The sequence below is a fragment of the Cyprinodon tularosa genome, unplaced genomic scaffold, assembly GCF_016077235.1.
Source record: "Cyprinodon tularosa strain WSP-4 unplaced genomic scaffold, ASM1607723v1 ctg288, whole genome shotgun sequence".
Lineage (NCBI taxonomy): Eukaryota > Metazoa > Chordata > Actinopteri > Cyprinodontiformes > Cyprinodontidae > Cyprinodon > Cyprinodon tularosa.
Window position 1 is genome coordinate 61,892 of NW_024038994.1, and position 18,836 is coordinate 80,727.

Sequence of the window (18,836 nt, forward strand, 5' to 3'; positions counted from 1 at the left end):
AGATGTGTGTCAATTATGGAAATGACTAAACCATGAAATAAAGTCTAACTTTATATTAGTTTTCAAGAAGACTTTAAAATCTAAAAGTTTGATTTTTCAGTTTACCGGTAAGTTATTATGGGTTTTGTAATTATGCATTTTATGTTTTATTGTGAATTATTCTAATGATGGCAGAGGATAGGCAAGAATAAGCCTTGGGGCTTCAGCCTATTCCTTTTTTGGTTGCCGTCTGAGGGATTCCTTTAAAAAAATTCAAAATGTTAATGGTTTCTTAGTCATTAATATTTGTAATCTTCAATACTTTAAGATGTCTTAAAGGAAAAGTCCGGTCAGTAGGAAATTAACAATCGATAATTATTTATACCTAAAACTAATCCGAATTTAGTGATAATGAGTAAAAAATTAAAAGTAATTTTCATCGCGATCACTGAGTCTGGGAGCGGCCATTTTTGCCCAAATATAGAAACCTTCCCTCCTGCCATCTTCCAGCAGTGACGTCACGGTGCGGTAAGCCTAGCGCCATTCTCCCCGCTTTACAAGCTAAATCAATGGGAACTACTAGACACATCTGCAATCAACAACAATTATTGAAGATTTCCAGAGGTGGATCTTCTGAATAAAGCCTTGCCTCAGCACTCTACTCTGCAGCCATAGTTCCCAGTCTTGGCCAGTTCCCATAGCTGGGAACTGGCCAAGACATTTTAGCTTTCCTGTGTTAATATTTCACAAGTTTTATTTCGGTCATTCTCACACTTAGTGTGTGGATATGTGTGTGTTACAGGCGTATGTATCAGATATTCCTAGAAATACAGAACAAGTCGCGTTCCTTATTGCTTCAATAGGGGACGCAACATTTAACAGCCAAATATGGGGCGACTCCGTATCAGGCTAGCTTTATCTAACCTGAATATTTACAACCTTCCTGTCCTGCTGTCGATTCACTGACAGAACTTACCTGCTGTCTTTCAACCACATTGAAAGGCTTTTTTTCATCCCGCCAACAACTTTATCCTTCTCCCTTTTTCTTTTTCTGTTTTGCGCCCCGGATAATTTTTTTTTTTTTCTGGCGCACCATCTTGCTGTTAAGTGTGCACTACGACTGGTTGTCGAAGATAAAAAAACAAAAAAAAAACACGCCTGAGTGCGCCTCTTTGGGGCGCGTGCGCAAGCCACCTGTGTGGGAAGGGAGAGCGACAGGAGGGGAGGTGAAGGGGGCGCATAATCAGTGCTGTCTTTCTGTTATTGATCGTTTTATGCTGTTAAATATAGAAAATGACAACTAGAAAAATGTATTTATTAGAGGGGTTTTTTGACGCCCCCTCGAGTGCAGCGCCCCTATGCGTTGCATGCGCTGCATACCCAGTTTTTGCGGCACTGGTGGCAGTAGTGTTCTTTGACAAACATGGATGCCTCCAGTAAAGCACATTCACATGAAAATTACTCTCCATTAAAAACACTTATTATTTATTTGTATTCTGAATGTGACCGATTTTTTCCTTTAAACCAACCCTTGTTTCTTTGTATCTGTTTTTTTTTTTGTTACCATTTGTTATCTACACTGTTTTCTTTAAAGATATTTAGATAAACATAAAAAGAAGAGGCAACTCTATAAAATCTCCATGGCCTCAGAGGCTTTTTGTAATCCATCTGTCTTCAGATGAATCTGATGTGGAGAGAAGCCCTGTAATAATTGTGGTGACCTCCTGATGGCGCTGTTTTCCCTCAATCTACAGGTGCTGGTCATATAATTAGAATATCATGAAAAAGTAGATTGATTTCAGTAATTCCATTTAAAAAGTGAAACTTGTATATTATATTCATAGATTACATACAAACTCATATATTTCAGATGTTTATTTTGTTTAATTTTGATGATTACAAATGACAACAAATGAAAATCTCAAATTCATCATATCAGAAAATTAGAATATTGTGAAAAGGTTCAAAATTGATGGCCCCTGGTGCCACACTCTAATCAGCTAATTAACTCAAACCACCTGCAAAAGCCTTTAAATGGTCTTTCAGTCTAGTTCTATAGGCTACACAATCATGGGGAAGACTGCTGACTTGACAGTTGTCCAAAAGACGACCATCGACACCTTGCACAAGGAGGGCAAGACACAAAAGGTCATCGCTAAAGAGGCTGGCTGTTCACAGAGCTCAGTGTCCAAGCACATTAATAGAGAGGCGAAGGGAAGGAAAAGATGTGGTCGAAAAAAGTGTACAAGCAAGAGAGATAACCGCACCCTGGAGAGGATTGTGAAACAAAACCCATTCAAAAATGTGGGGGAGATTCACAAAGAGTGGACTGCAGCTGGAGTGAGTGCTTCAAGAACCACCACACACAGACGTATGAAAGACATGGGTTTCTGCTGTCGCATTCCTTGTGTCAAGCCACTCTTGAACCACAGACAGCGTCAGAAGCGTCTTGCCTGGGCTAAAGAGAAACAGGACTGGACTGCTGGTGAGTGGTCCAAAGTCATGTTCTCTGATGAAAGTAAATTTTGCATTTCCTTTGGAAATCAAGGTCCCAGAGTCTGGAGGAAAAGAAGAGAGGCACTTCATCCATGTTGCTTGAAGTCCAGTGTAAAGTTTCCACAGTCAGTGATGGTTTGGGGTGCCATGTCATCTGCTGGTGTTGGTCCATTGTGTTTTCTGAGGTCCAGGGTCAACGCAGCCACATACCAGGAAGTTTTAGAGCACTTCATGCTTCCTGCAGCTGACCAACTTTTTGGAGATGCAGATTTCATTTTCCAACAGGACTTGGCACCTGCACACAGTGCCAAAGCTACCAGTACCTGGTTGAAGGACCATGGTATCCCTGTTCTTAATTGGCCAGCAAACTCTCCTGACCTTAACCCCATAGAAAATCTATGGGGTATTGTGAAGAAGAAGATGCAATACACCAGACCCAACAATTCAGAAGAGCTAAAAGCCACTATTAGAGCAACCTGGGCTATCATAACACCTGAGCAGTGCCACAGACTGATCGACTCCATGCCACGCCGCATTGCTGCAGTAATACAGGCCAAAGGAGGCCTAACTAAATACTGAGTGCTGTACATGCTCATACTTTTCATGTTCATACTTTTCAGTTGGCCAACATTTCTATAAATCCTTTGTTTTTATTGGTCTTCAGTAATATTCTAATTTTCTGATATGATGAATTTGAGATTTTCATTTGTTGTCATTTGTAATCATCAAAATTAAACAAAATAAACATCTGAAATATATGAGTTTGTATGTAATGTATGAATATAATATACAAGTTTCACTTTTTAAATGGAATTACTGAAATCAATCTATTTTTTCATGATATTCTAATTTTATGACCAGCACCTGTATGTTTCTCCTGTCTCCTCAGTGGCAGCCACATCATTCATAAGATTGAAGGCTTCAGCAGCAGGATGGTCCAGGTGAGCAGTGATGCTGATGCTTCTTAAGGAAATGTTGGTTTGGGGCTTAAAATATCGCATCAGTTGATGTTTTTCATTTAGTTGAGTCATATTCCGGGATAGATTTTTTATTTCCGCCTTTGTGAAGCAGAAACTGCTCCTTATTTTTGGTTTTACTGTCCAGGTGGCGTGTGGGCAGGACCACAGCTTGTTCCTTACAGACACGGGGAAAGTGTTTTCCTGTGGATGGGGAGCCGACGGTCAGACAGGTCAGTGTCCTCTAAACCAGAGGTAACCAAGTAAAAATAAGCGGGGTCCGAATAAAGAAAATAAACAACCAGTCATCTGTTACTTTAAACAGAATTTAACGCTGAAATAAAATGCAGGTTTTAATGCATCCATGTTATACATTAACTTTAAATAAAAAAATTATATTTATAAATAAAAACAAAAATCCATTTTAAAATTTAAAGTGTTTTTTGAAGTAGAGAACAACAATCGTTCAGTTTGGTTTATAGACAATTTCCTTATAAAACGCCTAAACTGACCGTTATTTTCTGTCTTTTTTCTGTCTTAATGATGGCAGTGGGCTTTAGGCTGCCCTGCAAGGCTTTAAACCTGGGTTTAACCGGAGACTAAGCCATTCTCAAGCACATATCAAGGAGCTCATTTTGAGCCTGGATCCAGATTTATTGTTGATTCTGTTCATGGTGGAGAATCCTGCTTCACAGCAGCAGGTTGAGCCAAACATCCTCTAAATGTGCAGGGTCATCTTTGAGCACCATTTCACTTTTCTTTCACCAGTTCACCGCAGTTCTTCCAGCAGTCCACACTTTCTCTGCTCTCTTTTTCTCATGGTCTTCTCCTTCTTTCCCATCGCCCTGCTTGCCACAGGTTTGCCTGCTGGGTCTAAAAGTAGCAGCAGCAGCAACCCAGACTGACAGCTCATTGGCTCATTTGGATCACGTGCAGCCTGGAGCCGGACGCTCCCCAGGGCTTTACCGTATTAACAGGAGAAGAGGCGCAAGTAAAATTAGACAGTGCCGTCAGAAAACATGCAGTAATTTATAAATGTTTTAAACCTGGTTGGGTCCGGATTAGCCAGCAGGTGGGTTGAAAAAGCTTCTTTGATGGGAAGAGAAGGGAAGAGAAACGTCTTCAAACTTGGAAACAAAGTCCAGAGGATTGTTTTTAATTTTCTTTTTTTGGAATGGCTATGACCTTGATGATGGAGAATCTTCACCAGCATTTTTAAAAGAATCAACAGCAATCATTCAGCGTAAAGAAGGAGGCAAAGCATTGCACAGCCTCTGAGCTTCTGACGATCCCCTCTGGTTTTAAACGAGGGTGGAACCACTAACAATGATTGGCCCTTTGACTTCAGACAGTGGGACGGAACATGGAGCTCTATCAGCCCAGAGATGTAGGGAGAAACTTGACCATGCAGGGCTCTAACAATAATTAAAGGATTTTAAATTGGATTCTATTCTGGATTGGTAACCAGTGCAGAGCTGCTAATACTGGTGTAAAATGTTCTCCTTTGTTATATGAGTTAAAAGCCTTGCAGCAAAGTTGGAGACGGTGAAGCTCCTTATTGTTTAAACAAGTAAAAAGACAGTTTCAAAAGTCTAACTGTGAGGAGATAAAGGCATGAATGAGGAGTGAATAAGAATAAATGCCTTATTTATCAGAATTTTAACTTTAAAAAGTTCCTCTTCATGGTTAATGTGACTGTATGATCCAGGATAGGAACATTTCTGCAAGAGTTTGGGTTTTAAATATCCGTACAGTCTGTTTTATCATGTCTTTTCTTTCCAGGTTTGGGTCATCACAACATCAGCTCCTGTCCGGTGGAAGTGGGCGGCGATCTCGCCGGCGTGGAGGTGCAGCAGATTAGCTCATACGGGGACTGCAGCCTGGCGGTGTCTAGAGACGGCCAACTGTTTGGCTGGGGGAACTCAGAGTACCGACAGCTGGCCTCGGTCAGCGAGTCCACGCAGGTGAGGAAGACGCTGATCCTGGTTTGATGTTTTAAACCTCAATGTCTGACATTTTTCGTTGTTTTTCGTACCTTCTTTAAATAAATGAGGTTTGATCATGGATTCAATTTCCCAACATTTGTGTTGTGTTGTTTCTATGTGGGAACGTAGATAAGGTTTAAAAGCTTTAAAATTTTATTTCACAAATAAAAAAAACGCTTATTAAAAGTTGGTTTATAGAGAAATAAATGTTCGACATTTTGCATTAAAAAAACAAAGTTCTTCAGAAGTTCGACCATGAAGAATATTTGAAGAAAAAAATTCAACTCAACATTGATTAATATTTATTTCCGTGCACTTTGGAGGTTTTTGCAGGTTTTTTCAGACATATTTCAATGAAAAATAAATATGTTTATATTTACTTTTTACTTTATTTACAAATTTGCATTTTAATGCCTCCATTTAATGTAACGTTAGCCGGCAACAGATTAGTAATATATCTGTATTTGAATATGTTGTAATGATTGTCAGTATTTATTTACCAACTTTTTAATTCTATAATTCCCTCATTATATCAGTATTACTACCAACTTCAGCTGTTTGAGGCTACAGGTGAGAAATCAGCCAAAGTTTTGTTGTTCGGTTTTCTTCAAAGCTGCTTGTGTGCATTACAAGCAAACATGCATCCATGCATGCATTCCTGCTCTAAGGCCTGCAGAGAATGGATGAATGCATGAAGCTTAAGGTGATTTTGGGGGAGGTTGACAGCTGTGTTAAACATTTTCCACTTGTGGACAATTTTTATTTTCTCTCTGTAGAGTGATGGGCTTCTAATGACCTTTAAACCCTTCCTAGATTAACTGCAGCAACACTTTATTCATAACTATAGGGAAATTCAAAAGAATCACATGGACTTCAGGTAGAGTTGCAATAAAACAGGAAGAACGGGAATAAACCAGCTTGCAGTCTCAGGCCCCTGTTGCACCTTGCCGATTTATCCAGCGTCTGCCCGACTTCCCAGAATCTCCTAAAACGCTGCCATACGCTCAACTTTCTATGTATTTTTTAAATTTTGGCCGTGTACCGTATTTTTCTGACTATAAGTCACACTTTTTTTCATGGTTTGGCTGGCCATGCGACTTATGGACTCTGGTGCCACATCACCAAGAGAGGGAGCTATATATAACAATAAAACGCTATATATAACTGTATAAACCTTTTTTTTTTTTATATATATATATATTATCTGTATATTATATTCGGTACATATCCAGCTGTAAATTTAGTTCATAACGCTAGTGATCTATATATTATATTCATTATTTATAATAGTATTCATCTCTATACTCATTCAGTAGAAACCATGTTCTGTATTTATGGAACCATTATTTATCCTGCACTTGCTACTATTGCACTTCTGGTTAGACCTAAACTGCATTTCGTTGCCTTGTACCTGAACCTGTGTAATGACAATAAAGTTGAATCTAATCTAATCTAAAATATTTAGCTTTGCACGAAACAACCTGTATTCTATTAATACCACTGAAAGAAAAAACGTCACAACTTGACACAACAAAACAAATAAGCGTTACAGCAGCGACGACTGAATAGAAATACGCCACCCAAAAGAAATTCATACACTGCTGAATTCAAGCTGAAAGTAATTAATTTTTGCATGTACGCCTATAACGGCAGTGATAGTATTTATGATAGTAGTGATGATATTTAAAACAACCAGAGTATGATGCATAAACATCATTTGATGGCTAAATCGTCAAGGTGTGACAGGCTTTAGAATCTAGGCTGTGTTAAACCTGGTCCATATTTTGTTTATAAAGTAAAGTAATAAATGCAGACATGTGGAAACTTATGGAGAGGGAAGTAAAGCTGTTTCCTTTCTCCGTGTCTCTGTTCAGATAAATTCTCCGCGTCGTCTCCCTCTGAAAGGCTGTGGAAAGGTGGTTCAGGCAGCGTGTGGAGGGACCCAGGTGGCTGTTCTCAACGGTCAGTCCACTAATCGATCCTTTCTGTTTCCTATGATGGAAATATTCTGCTTCAACGTTTCTGAAACCTTTGAACTCTTTCAGAGAAGGGACAGGTGTTTGTTTGGGGCTACGGCATTCTGGGAAAAGGTCCGAAGCTATCAGAGTCTTCTTCCCCAGAGATGATTCCCTCCAGTCTGTTTGGACGCTCCGAGTTCAGCCCGTCTGTAGCGGTGGTCCAGATCCGGTGCGGCCTCAGCCATTTTGCAGCAGTGACAGGTGAGACTCAGCTCCCATCATCCTCAGGAATATATATATATATTATATATATATATCGCTGCAGTCAGAGCCGCAGGATGTTTACCCTCAGCGTCCAGACTGCAAATGAGGCGCGCATGCGCCGGGATTGACGGCGCAAATTGATCACAATAATAAAAATAGCCTGCGCTTTGTAAAGTGAAAAAAGTCGTAACATGCAACTTTTGTAAAAACAAATGAACATGGCACGGAAGCACCACTGTTATGATGCAGCACCTGAAAAGGAAACACGCTGGAACCTTCGATGGCAGTGAAGAGAGCTCATCAGCAGGGTGAGCGGCCATGTTTGTTTGGTTTCAAAGTGGGGAAACGTAACGTTAGTTTCTCAGGTAGCTCATCTGATGCGTTCCTTACCGTGTTAGTAGGTTACAGACAGTGATAAGGTTGGCTACTTATTTTACTTTTAATTTCATTTGAATTAGCTTAAGCAGCGTTTATATTTTCTTTATAAATAAATTAACTTGCAAATTATGAGGGCAAGGCGTTTAAATCTTCTGGCAAAGATAAAGTAAAGAAGATCCTGCAATTTATGGAAGTAAAGCAGAATAAAATCCAGCAAGATCAGTAATATGTCAATTAATTATATGCCACATTCCCATGTAAATATCTGTCTTTGGAGGATGTGTTTTTTAGCACCCCTAGTTCTCTCATTTTTATTCCAAATACAATTTATAATTTGAATCACAGGGCTATTTTTATCTCTATGGTTCAGTATTTTCTCAAGCAGCAACTTTAACTGCTGTACTTTCCTGTCTTAAAAGGCAGAACTCTTCTAGTCTAAAAAAACTAATTTGTTGAAATGGGGGGGCCTATTGTTTGAACCCCTTAGGGGCTTTAAAAACAGAAATGCCTGTCTCTTATTGCGCTTTATGAAACAAAGTAGCCTATATTTTGTGGATGTACAGCTACATTTCTCATGTAAGTTTGTGTAGTTTTAACACAAACATTTATTTTTCATATTGCACCAGTACAGTTAATGAGCAACCTGTACTTGTGTGCTTGTTTGTTCTGTCTAAAATGTTTATTTTGGAATAAAGAGGTTAATATAAAAAATATTTTTTGTCCGATTCATCGATTTTTTAAATAATCGTTAGTTGCAGCCCTAATATATATATATATATATATATATATATATATATATATATATATATATATATATATATATATATACACACACACAAAGCAGAAAAACTCAGAGCGGAAGCACTGTTGGTTTTTGGGTCGTGTAGTTTTTTTTTGACTCGCATTATAGTGTAGGCTTCAAGGAAAAAAACTACAAAATGGCGGCGCCAGTATTGGATTTTTTTTCTTTCTATTTTATTTTATTTGTTGGCATCAATCCTAGTTTTTTTTAGTTACTATTGGTGTGCTCCCGTTAATGTTTAATTCTGTACCGTCCCAATCACGTGATCGTTACTAATACTGACTCCCATCCCAAGAAAATGTCAGTCTCTAATGTACGTATGTACATACATACACATACTCCGTCATCGATTCATGGGTTCTTGTTGATTGCATTAAAATTATTTCTAAGAGCATTAAAAATCAATAAATTAGAGTTTCTCATTCCTGTATAAACCTATTAAAGACCAGCAAGTTCTCATGTTTGAAGAGTGGTTAAGAAAAATGGTCTCTATATTGTTGTACTTGTAAAACATACAAACAAAAATGTAGTTTTCCCTTTCCTGATCTCTGATCAATGCAATTAAGTATCAATGTTTTATGTGAGCTAATTTAAGTTTTAATTCATAAGTTAAATTTCTTGATATGGATTATTTTCCAGAACAGTTCCAGCTTCAGTGCGGTGGAGCGAGGATGAGTAGCAGACTAAAGAGCAGGCTTAGCGGTGATGCATCCCAGCGTTTAGCTTCAGCCGTTCATCCTCCCTGATGTTGCTGCTTGGTTTTCAGATGGAGGGGAGCTGTTCGTCTGGGGGAAGAACGTCAGAGGCTGCCTGGGCATCGGAAAGAGAGACGACCAATTCTTCCCCTGGAGAGTAAGAACAACGAACTATATATTTTCTTCTGATGGGGTTTGCTTTCTTTACAACATTCTCCATTTTGACTTGATCTTTGTTGGAACTGAACGTCTTTTCAAATCTTCATCTTCATTAGACGAAGTGTTTGAAGAAGAGGAGGCCGTAAAAAAATAAATAAATAAATAAAACGGGCCACTAGTGCCGAAAATTTAAAACAAAAAAAGAAGCTCGACGCTGTAGATTTAGGTCCTGAACAGCAGTGATGTAATGGGATGAGCCGAGGCTTTGAGGCATGTGTGGAGTAATGGAGGGGGTGTTTCCGCGAGGCTTGCTTCATTTGGGGGAGGAGCCAAAATAGATGACATCTGAATCCTCACTACCCCGCCATACCATGTGACCTCTTAGGGAAGTGGGTCAGCTCGCCCCGAACTCCATTTAAAGAGCCTCAGTATTCAGTCAAGATGTGGGGATTTTTAGGACAGTTCCGGTCAGTTGGATAAAGTTTGGGTAGATTCTGAGAATAGATTGGTTGGGGAAAAAAAGGAAACTAGTTGTTTAAATATAGTTTGGTTAGATTAAACAATACAATGATCAAAATCTGAGTAAACCACTGGTTACTGTTGTCACATTGGGTTTATGTAGTAGTAGCAAAAGATGGCAGAGCCTGGGTTTAACAACATCACAGCTTTGTGTTTAATGGAGGATCACCTTAGGATCAAACACTCTGCTTCTTAATGTGACATCATTAAGAAACGAGACAAGATATCGAAGAAAAGAAAAAAGAAAAATAAAGCCTTCCAGCTTCCTAAAGTTGCCTCGATCATCTGTTTGAATCGGTCCGGATCTAGACCCACCTGCTGGCTAATTGAAAACATTTATAAATTTCTGCATGTTTTCTGACGGCATTGTCTAATTTCACTTGCGCCTCTTCTCCTGTTAATACGGTAAAGCCCTGGGGAGCGTCCGGCTCCAGGCTGCACGTGATCCAAATGAGCCAATGAGCTGTCAGTCTGGGTTGCTGCTGCTGCTACTTTTAGACACTGCAGGCAAACCTGTGGCAAGCCGGGCGATGGGAAAGAAGGAGAAGACCATGAGAAAAAGAGAGCAGAGAAAGTGTGGACTGCTGGAAGAACTGTGGTGAACTGGTGAAGGAAAAGTGAAATGGCGTGCTCAAAGATGACCCTGCACATTTAGAGGATGTTTGGCTCAACCTGCTGCTGTGAAGCAGGATTCTCCACCATGAACAGAATCAACAATAAATCTGGATCCAGGCTTAGAATGAGCACCTTGATATGTGCTTGAGAATGGCTTAGTCTCCGGTTAAACCCAGGTTTAAAGCCTTGCAGGGCAGCCTAATATGGAGGATAAAAAGTGCCAAAATTAAATAAACAAATACAGCATTAAATAAATAATTAAATGTGTCAATAATGAATTAAATGTGAAATTAAATAAATAAATGTGTCATTCAATAATTAAAACCACGTCACTAATATAAAGTTCCACAATTAAATAAATAAATACAGCGATAAAAAATTAATTAAATGTGTAATTCATTAAATAAATTAGGAATTAAATATATAAATGTGTCATTAATTTAATAAAATACGTCTTCATTTTATTAAAAATATATATATAATTATTTCAGTGTGCATTTAAATATTTCATGGTCCTGTGTCGCAGTGCAGTGAAACCATTAAAAGAATCTGTCAAACTCACCCATCAAAGTTAGGGGGCGGTTATCTAACACCTGATTGGTCACCCTGCACATTAAGGCGAAGCAAGTCGATTACAGAGGCTCGATTCGCGTTAACCCCGCCCCCTAACTGCTGTATTTATTTAATTGTGGCACTTTATATTAGTGACGTGGTTTTAATTAATGAATGACACATTTATTTATTTAATTTCACATTTAATTAATTATTGACACATTTAATTATTTATTTAATGCTTTATTTATTTTATTTTTGGAACTTTTTATCCTCCATAGCCTAAAGCCCACTGCGAACATTAAGACAATAAAAAGAAAGAAAAATAACAAACGATCAGTTCAGGTGTTTTAGAAAATATGGGAATCAGGAAATCGTCTATAAACCAAATTCAACGATTGTTGTTCTCTACTTAAAAAAAAAATTTAGATTTTAAAATAGAAAAATGTTCTATTCTTTTTTTATATTTTTGTATGTAAAATTTCAACATATGTGGATGCATAAACACCTCGTATTTCATTGTTAAATTCTGTTTAAAGTATAATTTAAAATGTTTCCGGGCCTTTACTGTTTGATGATTTTCTTTATTTGGACCCGCTGATTTTTAATTGGTTACCCTTGATCTAGATAAACATAAAAAAAAAATAGATTACAGTTTGCAAAGACGCTTTGGGTCAAAGACATGTTTAAAAGATAAACCTTAGAGTCTGATAAAGCCACAGTTGAATGGATTTCATTCAAGTGTTTTACCGTCTTTGTGAGGACCTGCTCTTTGTTGATTAAGGAGTCGTAGAGATCAAATGTTTGGATGTTTAAAAACTCCAGTTTTTCTGATTTACTGATGTCTGACCCGACGGAAGAGGGTTGGTTTTGCTTTGTTAGAACGAAGTGCAGTTCTGGTTCCTCACTGTGACGGAATATTGAGCAGCTTGAATGATGAAAGTGATCCGGTGGAGAGAGAAACAGGAGGATCAAAGAATAAAAAGCATCTCCAGCAGGTGAAGGTAGAGAGTCTTATACAGGTTGATTATATTTTCACTGTTTTTCTAAAAAGCCAAGCAGCTGCCGGCCCACTTTATGTTTCACCGCTTAAAAGATTGTCTGGATGAATCAGTACCGTCGCCTGCGTGTTCCCCCCCGGAGAGATTTTCAATTTACCTGCACAGATATACATTAGCATTTAAACAAGATTTGAGGGTGTTAAGCTCTCTATGGAAACTCTGCGAGGTTCAGAGTCCCTCCATCACTGATGTGCCGTGAAGCTGAGAGAAAACAAACAGATTGTGCTGATTTTTCTCCTCCTCTCCCCATAAGGTGACCGTTCCAGGTCAGGTGGTGGATGTAGCGTGCGGTGTGGACCACATGGTGGCGCTGGTGAAGTCTCTCCTGTGAGACGTTTGGGACTGAAGCTGATTTCTCTGGTCCTCCTTCTGAAGACGGACCTCAAACCAAACCTGAAGGAAGCTGGACGGTTTCTGCCTCCCATCACGCTAAACAGACACGTTTACATCCGCTGTTTAAAGGGAATATTTATAACGCATGAGAAGATGATGCAGGTAAGGAAAGATCCTGCAGAGCCTAACGATTCCTGGTTGGTTCTGAAGCGTCGGATTCTGGTTCTCTGCTGCTTCAGGAGGCGGTTCTTCTGCAGCAGAGATTCGCACCAAGAGCAATGAAAGCTTATCGCTGCATGAAAATGTGTCTGTTTATACGATCTGCCAATAACCCTACTGGAAAATATTTGTTTGATATATGTAAATAAACTATATTTAATACATTCTGATGTTGTTAATGCGGTTTATTTAATACATAGGCCAGATTTTCCTCCTCTAAGTTGGTCAAAGTGTGAGAACCTCCTCAGTCGGCAGCTGAGTTATTTATCTTAAGCTGATTTAGTGCAAAGGTTCAGTTAAGCAAAAAGATCAAGTGATATTAAAAGATTTTTCTGAAAATCTGAAGAATTTGAAAAGCAGATTAACAGAAAATATGAACGCATCTGATGAGTCAAGGTTAAAAAAAAAACCTTAGCTAATTTATTTTTTTCATAAAAATCTGAAATGAAAAAGACTTTTTTCTTAGAAGTAGCGTTGAGCTATTTTAGACTCCATGCCTGCTGGACACAACTTATTAACCTTTAGGTTTACACTACAGAGCACTACTTTACAACTTTACCATAGAGAGCACTTCTATCCTCAAAATAAATTATATATATATATATATATATATAACGTTTCTGAAAATGTCTGTTAAGAGGAAAACTGACAGAAGACCAACTCTTTATTTGTGTAACAGGAAAAAATAAAAACTTAAGTGAGACATTTCTGCAAAAACTTTTGTCGTTTTATTTGCAATATTTGTCTGAGAGACAATGAAAAACTTTAGATAAAAGCTTATCCTGTGTTAGAATGGCCCAGTAGAACTCCAGATCTGAAAACAAATGCTTACAGACACAATATCACACTCATCTGGCTGAGGTAAAAAAATAAAAATTTTAAAAAGGAAAGGGCAGAAATTTTATTTGCTAAATGTGTAAAGCTGGAAGACGAACTCCAAAAGTTACCCAGGGGCCTCAGTTGACTAATTACCTGAGCTGATGAAGGCAGTTTGATAGAGTACATTTTATTTAGAGGAGTGAAAAAGAATATATGCCTTATTAACCAATTCAGTTTATTTCTATAGCTCCAATTCACATCAGGTCACTTTCCAGTTCAACCAGATCATCCAGTCAGATTGATTCAAAGTTTTCTATCTAAGGAAAACCAGCTGATTGCATCGACTCATTGACTCTTCAGCAATCCCTCACACTAAGCATGCTTGTAGCGACAGTGGAGAGGAAAAACTCCCTTTGAACAGGAAGAAACCTCCAGCAGAACCAGGCTCAGTGTGAGCGGCCATCTGCTGAGGCCCACTGGGGTTCAAGGAGTAGTGATGGATCTTACTAATGGTGAAAAATAAAATGATCTAATGAAATATAATAACAAATACCATTATTAGGTTAGTGGTGATTATAGAGAATATTTGGATTTATAAGACAGAATGACATTAAAAGAACAAAACACATGTTTTAGAGCTTATTTTAATTAGCTTGGAAATTATATATTTTTTACATCATATAATTACCTATCGAAGAAAATCCATGCTTTATCTTTAATGTTTTTCCTTATTTTAAAAGCTAAAACAACAATATTTGGTATTCTATTTAAAAAGTCAGGTTAGATATTGCAGCTAAACGTCTGTTTGTGAAATGTTGCTCTATGTGAATAAATGTGCTCAGATTTTCCTAAGTGTTCAGTTTTAGATTTTATTTCTAGCCTTTTTGACTCCTCTCTACCAGAGACGACAGTAACTGCTGTATCCAGTGGCGGTTCTAGACCAAATGTACCAGGGGGCCACGAGGGGGCCAGAAAAGCATGAAATAAAAACAGGGCAAAGGATTCAAATATATTAACAGAGCTGTATGAAGTGAAATTTCTACTCAATTAGGTTTAATTAAAATTATTTGTCTTATTAGGTCCATATATACGTTCATAATTTAGGAATTTTACATATTTTTGACTTAAATTAAGTTAAAATGATCGTTTTCTATAAAAATTTAAATCAGAATTCAAGAAAAAAACGATAAATTCAGCCGTAAAAATTAGAATTTTGTTTTTTATTTGTTTTGGAAAAAAAACATTTAGCGGATGAAAATTGGGATCCTACCTCAATACCACTGAAGCTATCGCCTTTTTGTTTTTAAATATTTAGTAAAACTGAATTTGTACAGAAAAAACTATGAAATTGTGTCTGTTCCAGCACAGATCATCATTAGAATTTCTTTGAGCGTTAAATCTTCAGTACAGGGGCCAGGACATGATGACTGGCCCCCGTTGGCCCCTGACTAGAACCGCCCCTGGTTGTATTTAACTGTAAAGGAGAAACTGGAGCAGAACACCAGCTCTACGTTCTGAATGTTTTGAATCTGGCTCAGTATGAGGAGAGGGAAATACAAACAGTGCATCAGCTTCATGCTTTTCTGCCTTCTGGTTCCTGTTGAGCTCCTGCAGCAGAAGGGGGGGGTGCAGGTATCAGCTGTCTGTTTTATCTGACCAGAACAAACAAAGCAGAGAGCGGCCAGGTTGCTGCTGCTATCTGCTGAGAGGAGCCAACATGGTGCGTTCGTGTTTTTACAATCGTGATCACCTTCCCTCTCCTGTGGTTCGTCTACAAAGGTCCTCATGGCTGGAAGTCGATCTCTAACGGGTTCAATCCTGTCTGCAGGATAAATAAATAACAGGGAGATCTGAACAGTCACTAACAGCACTCTGAAAAACTTTAAAACCCGCTTCATCTTCCTTCCTATTTGCCAGTTTGTCGGTTATCTTCTTTTGGTTGCAGGTGAAGATTCTCTCTTTGCAAAAAAAAAAAAAAAAAATCAAAAAAACAATCAAATGAAGACATTTTGCTTCTACATGCACAGGTGCACTTTCACAAACAACCACAGGTGCTTGGTTCCAGGTACTTGTATCTCTTATTCTATATCCATTGGTTGTGCTGTTCTTTTTCCATCTCTTTGCAGGTGATGAAGCAGACTGAAGATGTTTTATCGTTATCTCCTCTTTCTTTCATCTTTTCTCCTTTTTTCTGTTTTTCCTTTCCTGTCCTATTTACATTGCAGTGTCCATATAATCTGTCAATCTCCCTGTATAATTATAATAAAGCAATTTATATGCATAAATCAAGTGGAACACTATGGCGATAGCCGTGCTGCTCCACTTGTGAAAGTAAAATCTGTTGGGCTCTTTTTGGCATCAAGACAATTATTCTTATAGTTACATTGCCAGACAGGACACTGTTAAAAAAAAAAGTCTCAGTAGGATTAAAAGTCTTAAAGGGAATTCTTAACGTTCAAAATAAAGAAATAGTCCTGGATAAACCGCCAGCAGGAGCGATTCTAGGATCAGAAGTTTAGGGGCACTGAGCCCCCAGGGAGGCAAGATACATTTAACCGTTTTCTGAATTTTTGAAACTGACAATCATTCACCAACACATCGTATCTGTGGCCACATTTACACATAGCTGATATATAGAGACACTATTTCCCCTCTCAGTTTTCAATAAAAACATTGTGCACATAACATTGTTTTCAAAAAACGTCTTTACATCAGCCTGCATAAATACGCTTTCGATATGCCAGAAAACATCAGGTGATCACATGACATTAAGGAGTTTCTGGTGAATAATGTAACTTTTAAGAAATTAAAATGCTGTTTATCCCTGTTGACACGGCAGCACGTACCCGGCGTTATCAGATATCTCCACTTTGGTCGGAGGTTTTAGAAATAATCGTTTTCTGTGATAAAAACAGGGTTTCTGTGTAAACGAGAGGCTAAACCGCAGGGAAATATCTGCGCTTTATCTTCATGGAAACGGGGTTTGAGACTTTTGTGTTTTTGGAACGAGCTGTACGGAAACGTATCTTTTCCCTGACCTGACACCATTCCCCCTCTTCCTTTAACCCATCCCCCTGGGGAGCCGTGGGCTGCCATTGTGTGGCACCTGAGAAGCAGTGTGAGCTTTAGTGTCTTGCTCAGAGACACAGAGTGGCAGTCAGTGGGAGTGCGGTTTGAACTCAGAACCTCAGGGTTCCAAGCTCTATGCTCTAACCAATAGGCCACCACTCTCCTTCTTTGGAAAGGCAATCCTAAAATGGATTCTATTTAACAAGGTGAATATATACAGCCTGAAAGTTTAGACACTACACACCATAAAGAAAAGGATAAATTCAAAACAGTAATTCTAATAAGAAACATACAAATGATGATTTGATAGATTAAAATATTGATTTTGAATTGTGACACATTAAAGCACCTTGCTCATGAACATTTGACCAACAAACCGTCAACAGGAGCAGAAATCTGACTGAATATTTAAGAAAACCCCTGATTGCAGTGATTCCCTCAACATTTTAGTTTAGGAGCTCCATCGTACTGGTTTACCTGTTTGTTTATTATTAATATTTCTATTGATCAACAATTGAAAATTAATGGCACCATTTTCATCTAATTTTTACTTTTTCACCTGCAGCTACATTTTTTCCATCTTTAATGGGAAAGTACAGTAGGGCAAAAAAGTATTTAGTCAGCCACCAATAGTGCAAGTTCTCCCACTTTAAAAGATGAGAGAGGCCGGTAATTTTCATCATAGATATACCTCAACTATGAGAGATAAAAAGAGAAAAAAAAAATCCAGAAATTCACATTGTCTGATTTTTAAAGAATTTATTTGCAAAATATGGTGGAAAATAAGTATTTGGTCAGTTACAAACAAGCAAGATTCCTGGCTCTCACAGACCTCTCACAGAGAGAATGCTGAGTTGCATCCAAAGAACACCATACCTACAGTGAAGCATGGGGGTGGAAACATCATGCTTTGGGGCTGTTTTTCTGCTAAGGGACCAGGACGACTGATCCGTGTGAAGGAAAGAATGAATGGGGCCATGTATCGTCAAATTTTGAGTGAAAACCTCCTTCCATCAGCAAGGGCATTGAAGATGAAACGTGGCTGGGTCTTTCAGCATGACAATGATCCCAAACACACCGCCCGGGTAACGAAGGAGTGGCTTCGTAAGAAGCATTTCAAGGTCCTGGAGTGGCCTAGCCAGTCTCCAGATCTCAACCCCATAGAAAATCTTTGGAGGGAGTTGAAAGTCCGTGTTGCCCAGCGACAGCCACAGAAAATCACTACTCTAGAGGAGATCTGCATGGAGGAATGGGCCAAAATACCAGCAACAGTGTGTGAAAACCTTGTGAAGACTTACAGAAAACGTTTGATCTCTGACATTGCCAACAAAGGGTATATAACAAAGTATTGAGATGAACTTTTGTTATTGACCAAATACTTATTTACCACCATATTTTGCAAATAAATTCTTTAAAAATCAGACAATGTGACTTTCTGGATTTTTTTTTCTCATTTTGTCTCTCATAGTTGAGGTATATCTATGATGAAAATTACCGGCCTCTCTCATCTTTTTGAGTGGGAGAACTTGCACTATTGGTGGCTGACTAAATACTTTTTTGCCCCACTGTATGTATTCTTTATATATATATATATATATATATATATATATATATATATATATATATATATATATATATATATATATATATATATACTTTATACATATATATATATATATATATTTTAGCAAAGCACTGTATAGTTTTTAGACTATTCTATATTAAGTATTTTTTTTTTTTTTTTTACTTTGTTCAATTTAAAAAGCACATACAATATATGTAAAACAACCCGTATTTTAGGGGTGCTATGATTCAATTTAAGGGTGTTTCAGCACCCCCAAGAATGATCTAAAAATGCCCCCCAGGAATTATATAGTTTGGTGTTGATATGATGGGATCCTTAAGAGATCAGAACAGATTAGGAATCAGGCGGAACTGAGGGACAGATGGACAGACAGACAGATGGTGGTATGGAAG

The 18,836-nt window shown here is 38.1% G+C and overlaps 1 protein-coding gene across 1 annotated transcript in view; it reads left to right on the top strand.

Moving 5' to 3' along the window:
* rcc1l (RCC1 like) overlaps positions 1 to 13,135 on the top strand; it is a 36,714-nt gene extending 23,579 nt beyond the window's left edge. Inside the window, exons 6-12 of the mRNA XM_038290756.1 lie at positions 3,365 to 3,416; positions 3,580 to 3,664; positions 5,214 to 5,395; positions 7,291 to 7,378; positions 7,462 to 7,635; positions 9,585 to 9,670; positions 12,673 to 13,135. Of these exons, the coding sequence (XP_038146684.1) occupies positions 3,365 to 3,416; positions 3,580 to 3,664; positions 5,214 to 5,395; positions 7,291 to 7,378; positions 7,462 to 7,635; positions 9,585 to 9,670; positions 12,673 to 12,750 (745 nt within the window). The 3' untranslated portion in view covers positions 12,751 to 13,135. The remainder of the gene's footprint in view (positions 1 to 3,364; positions 3,417 to 3,579; positions 3,665 to 5,213; positions 5,396 to 7,290; positions 7,379 to 7,461; positions 7,636 to 9,584; positions 9,671 to 12,672) is intronic.
* Positions 13,136 to 18,836: the final 5,701 nt, after the last annotated feature.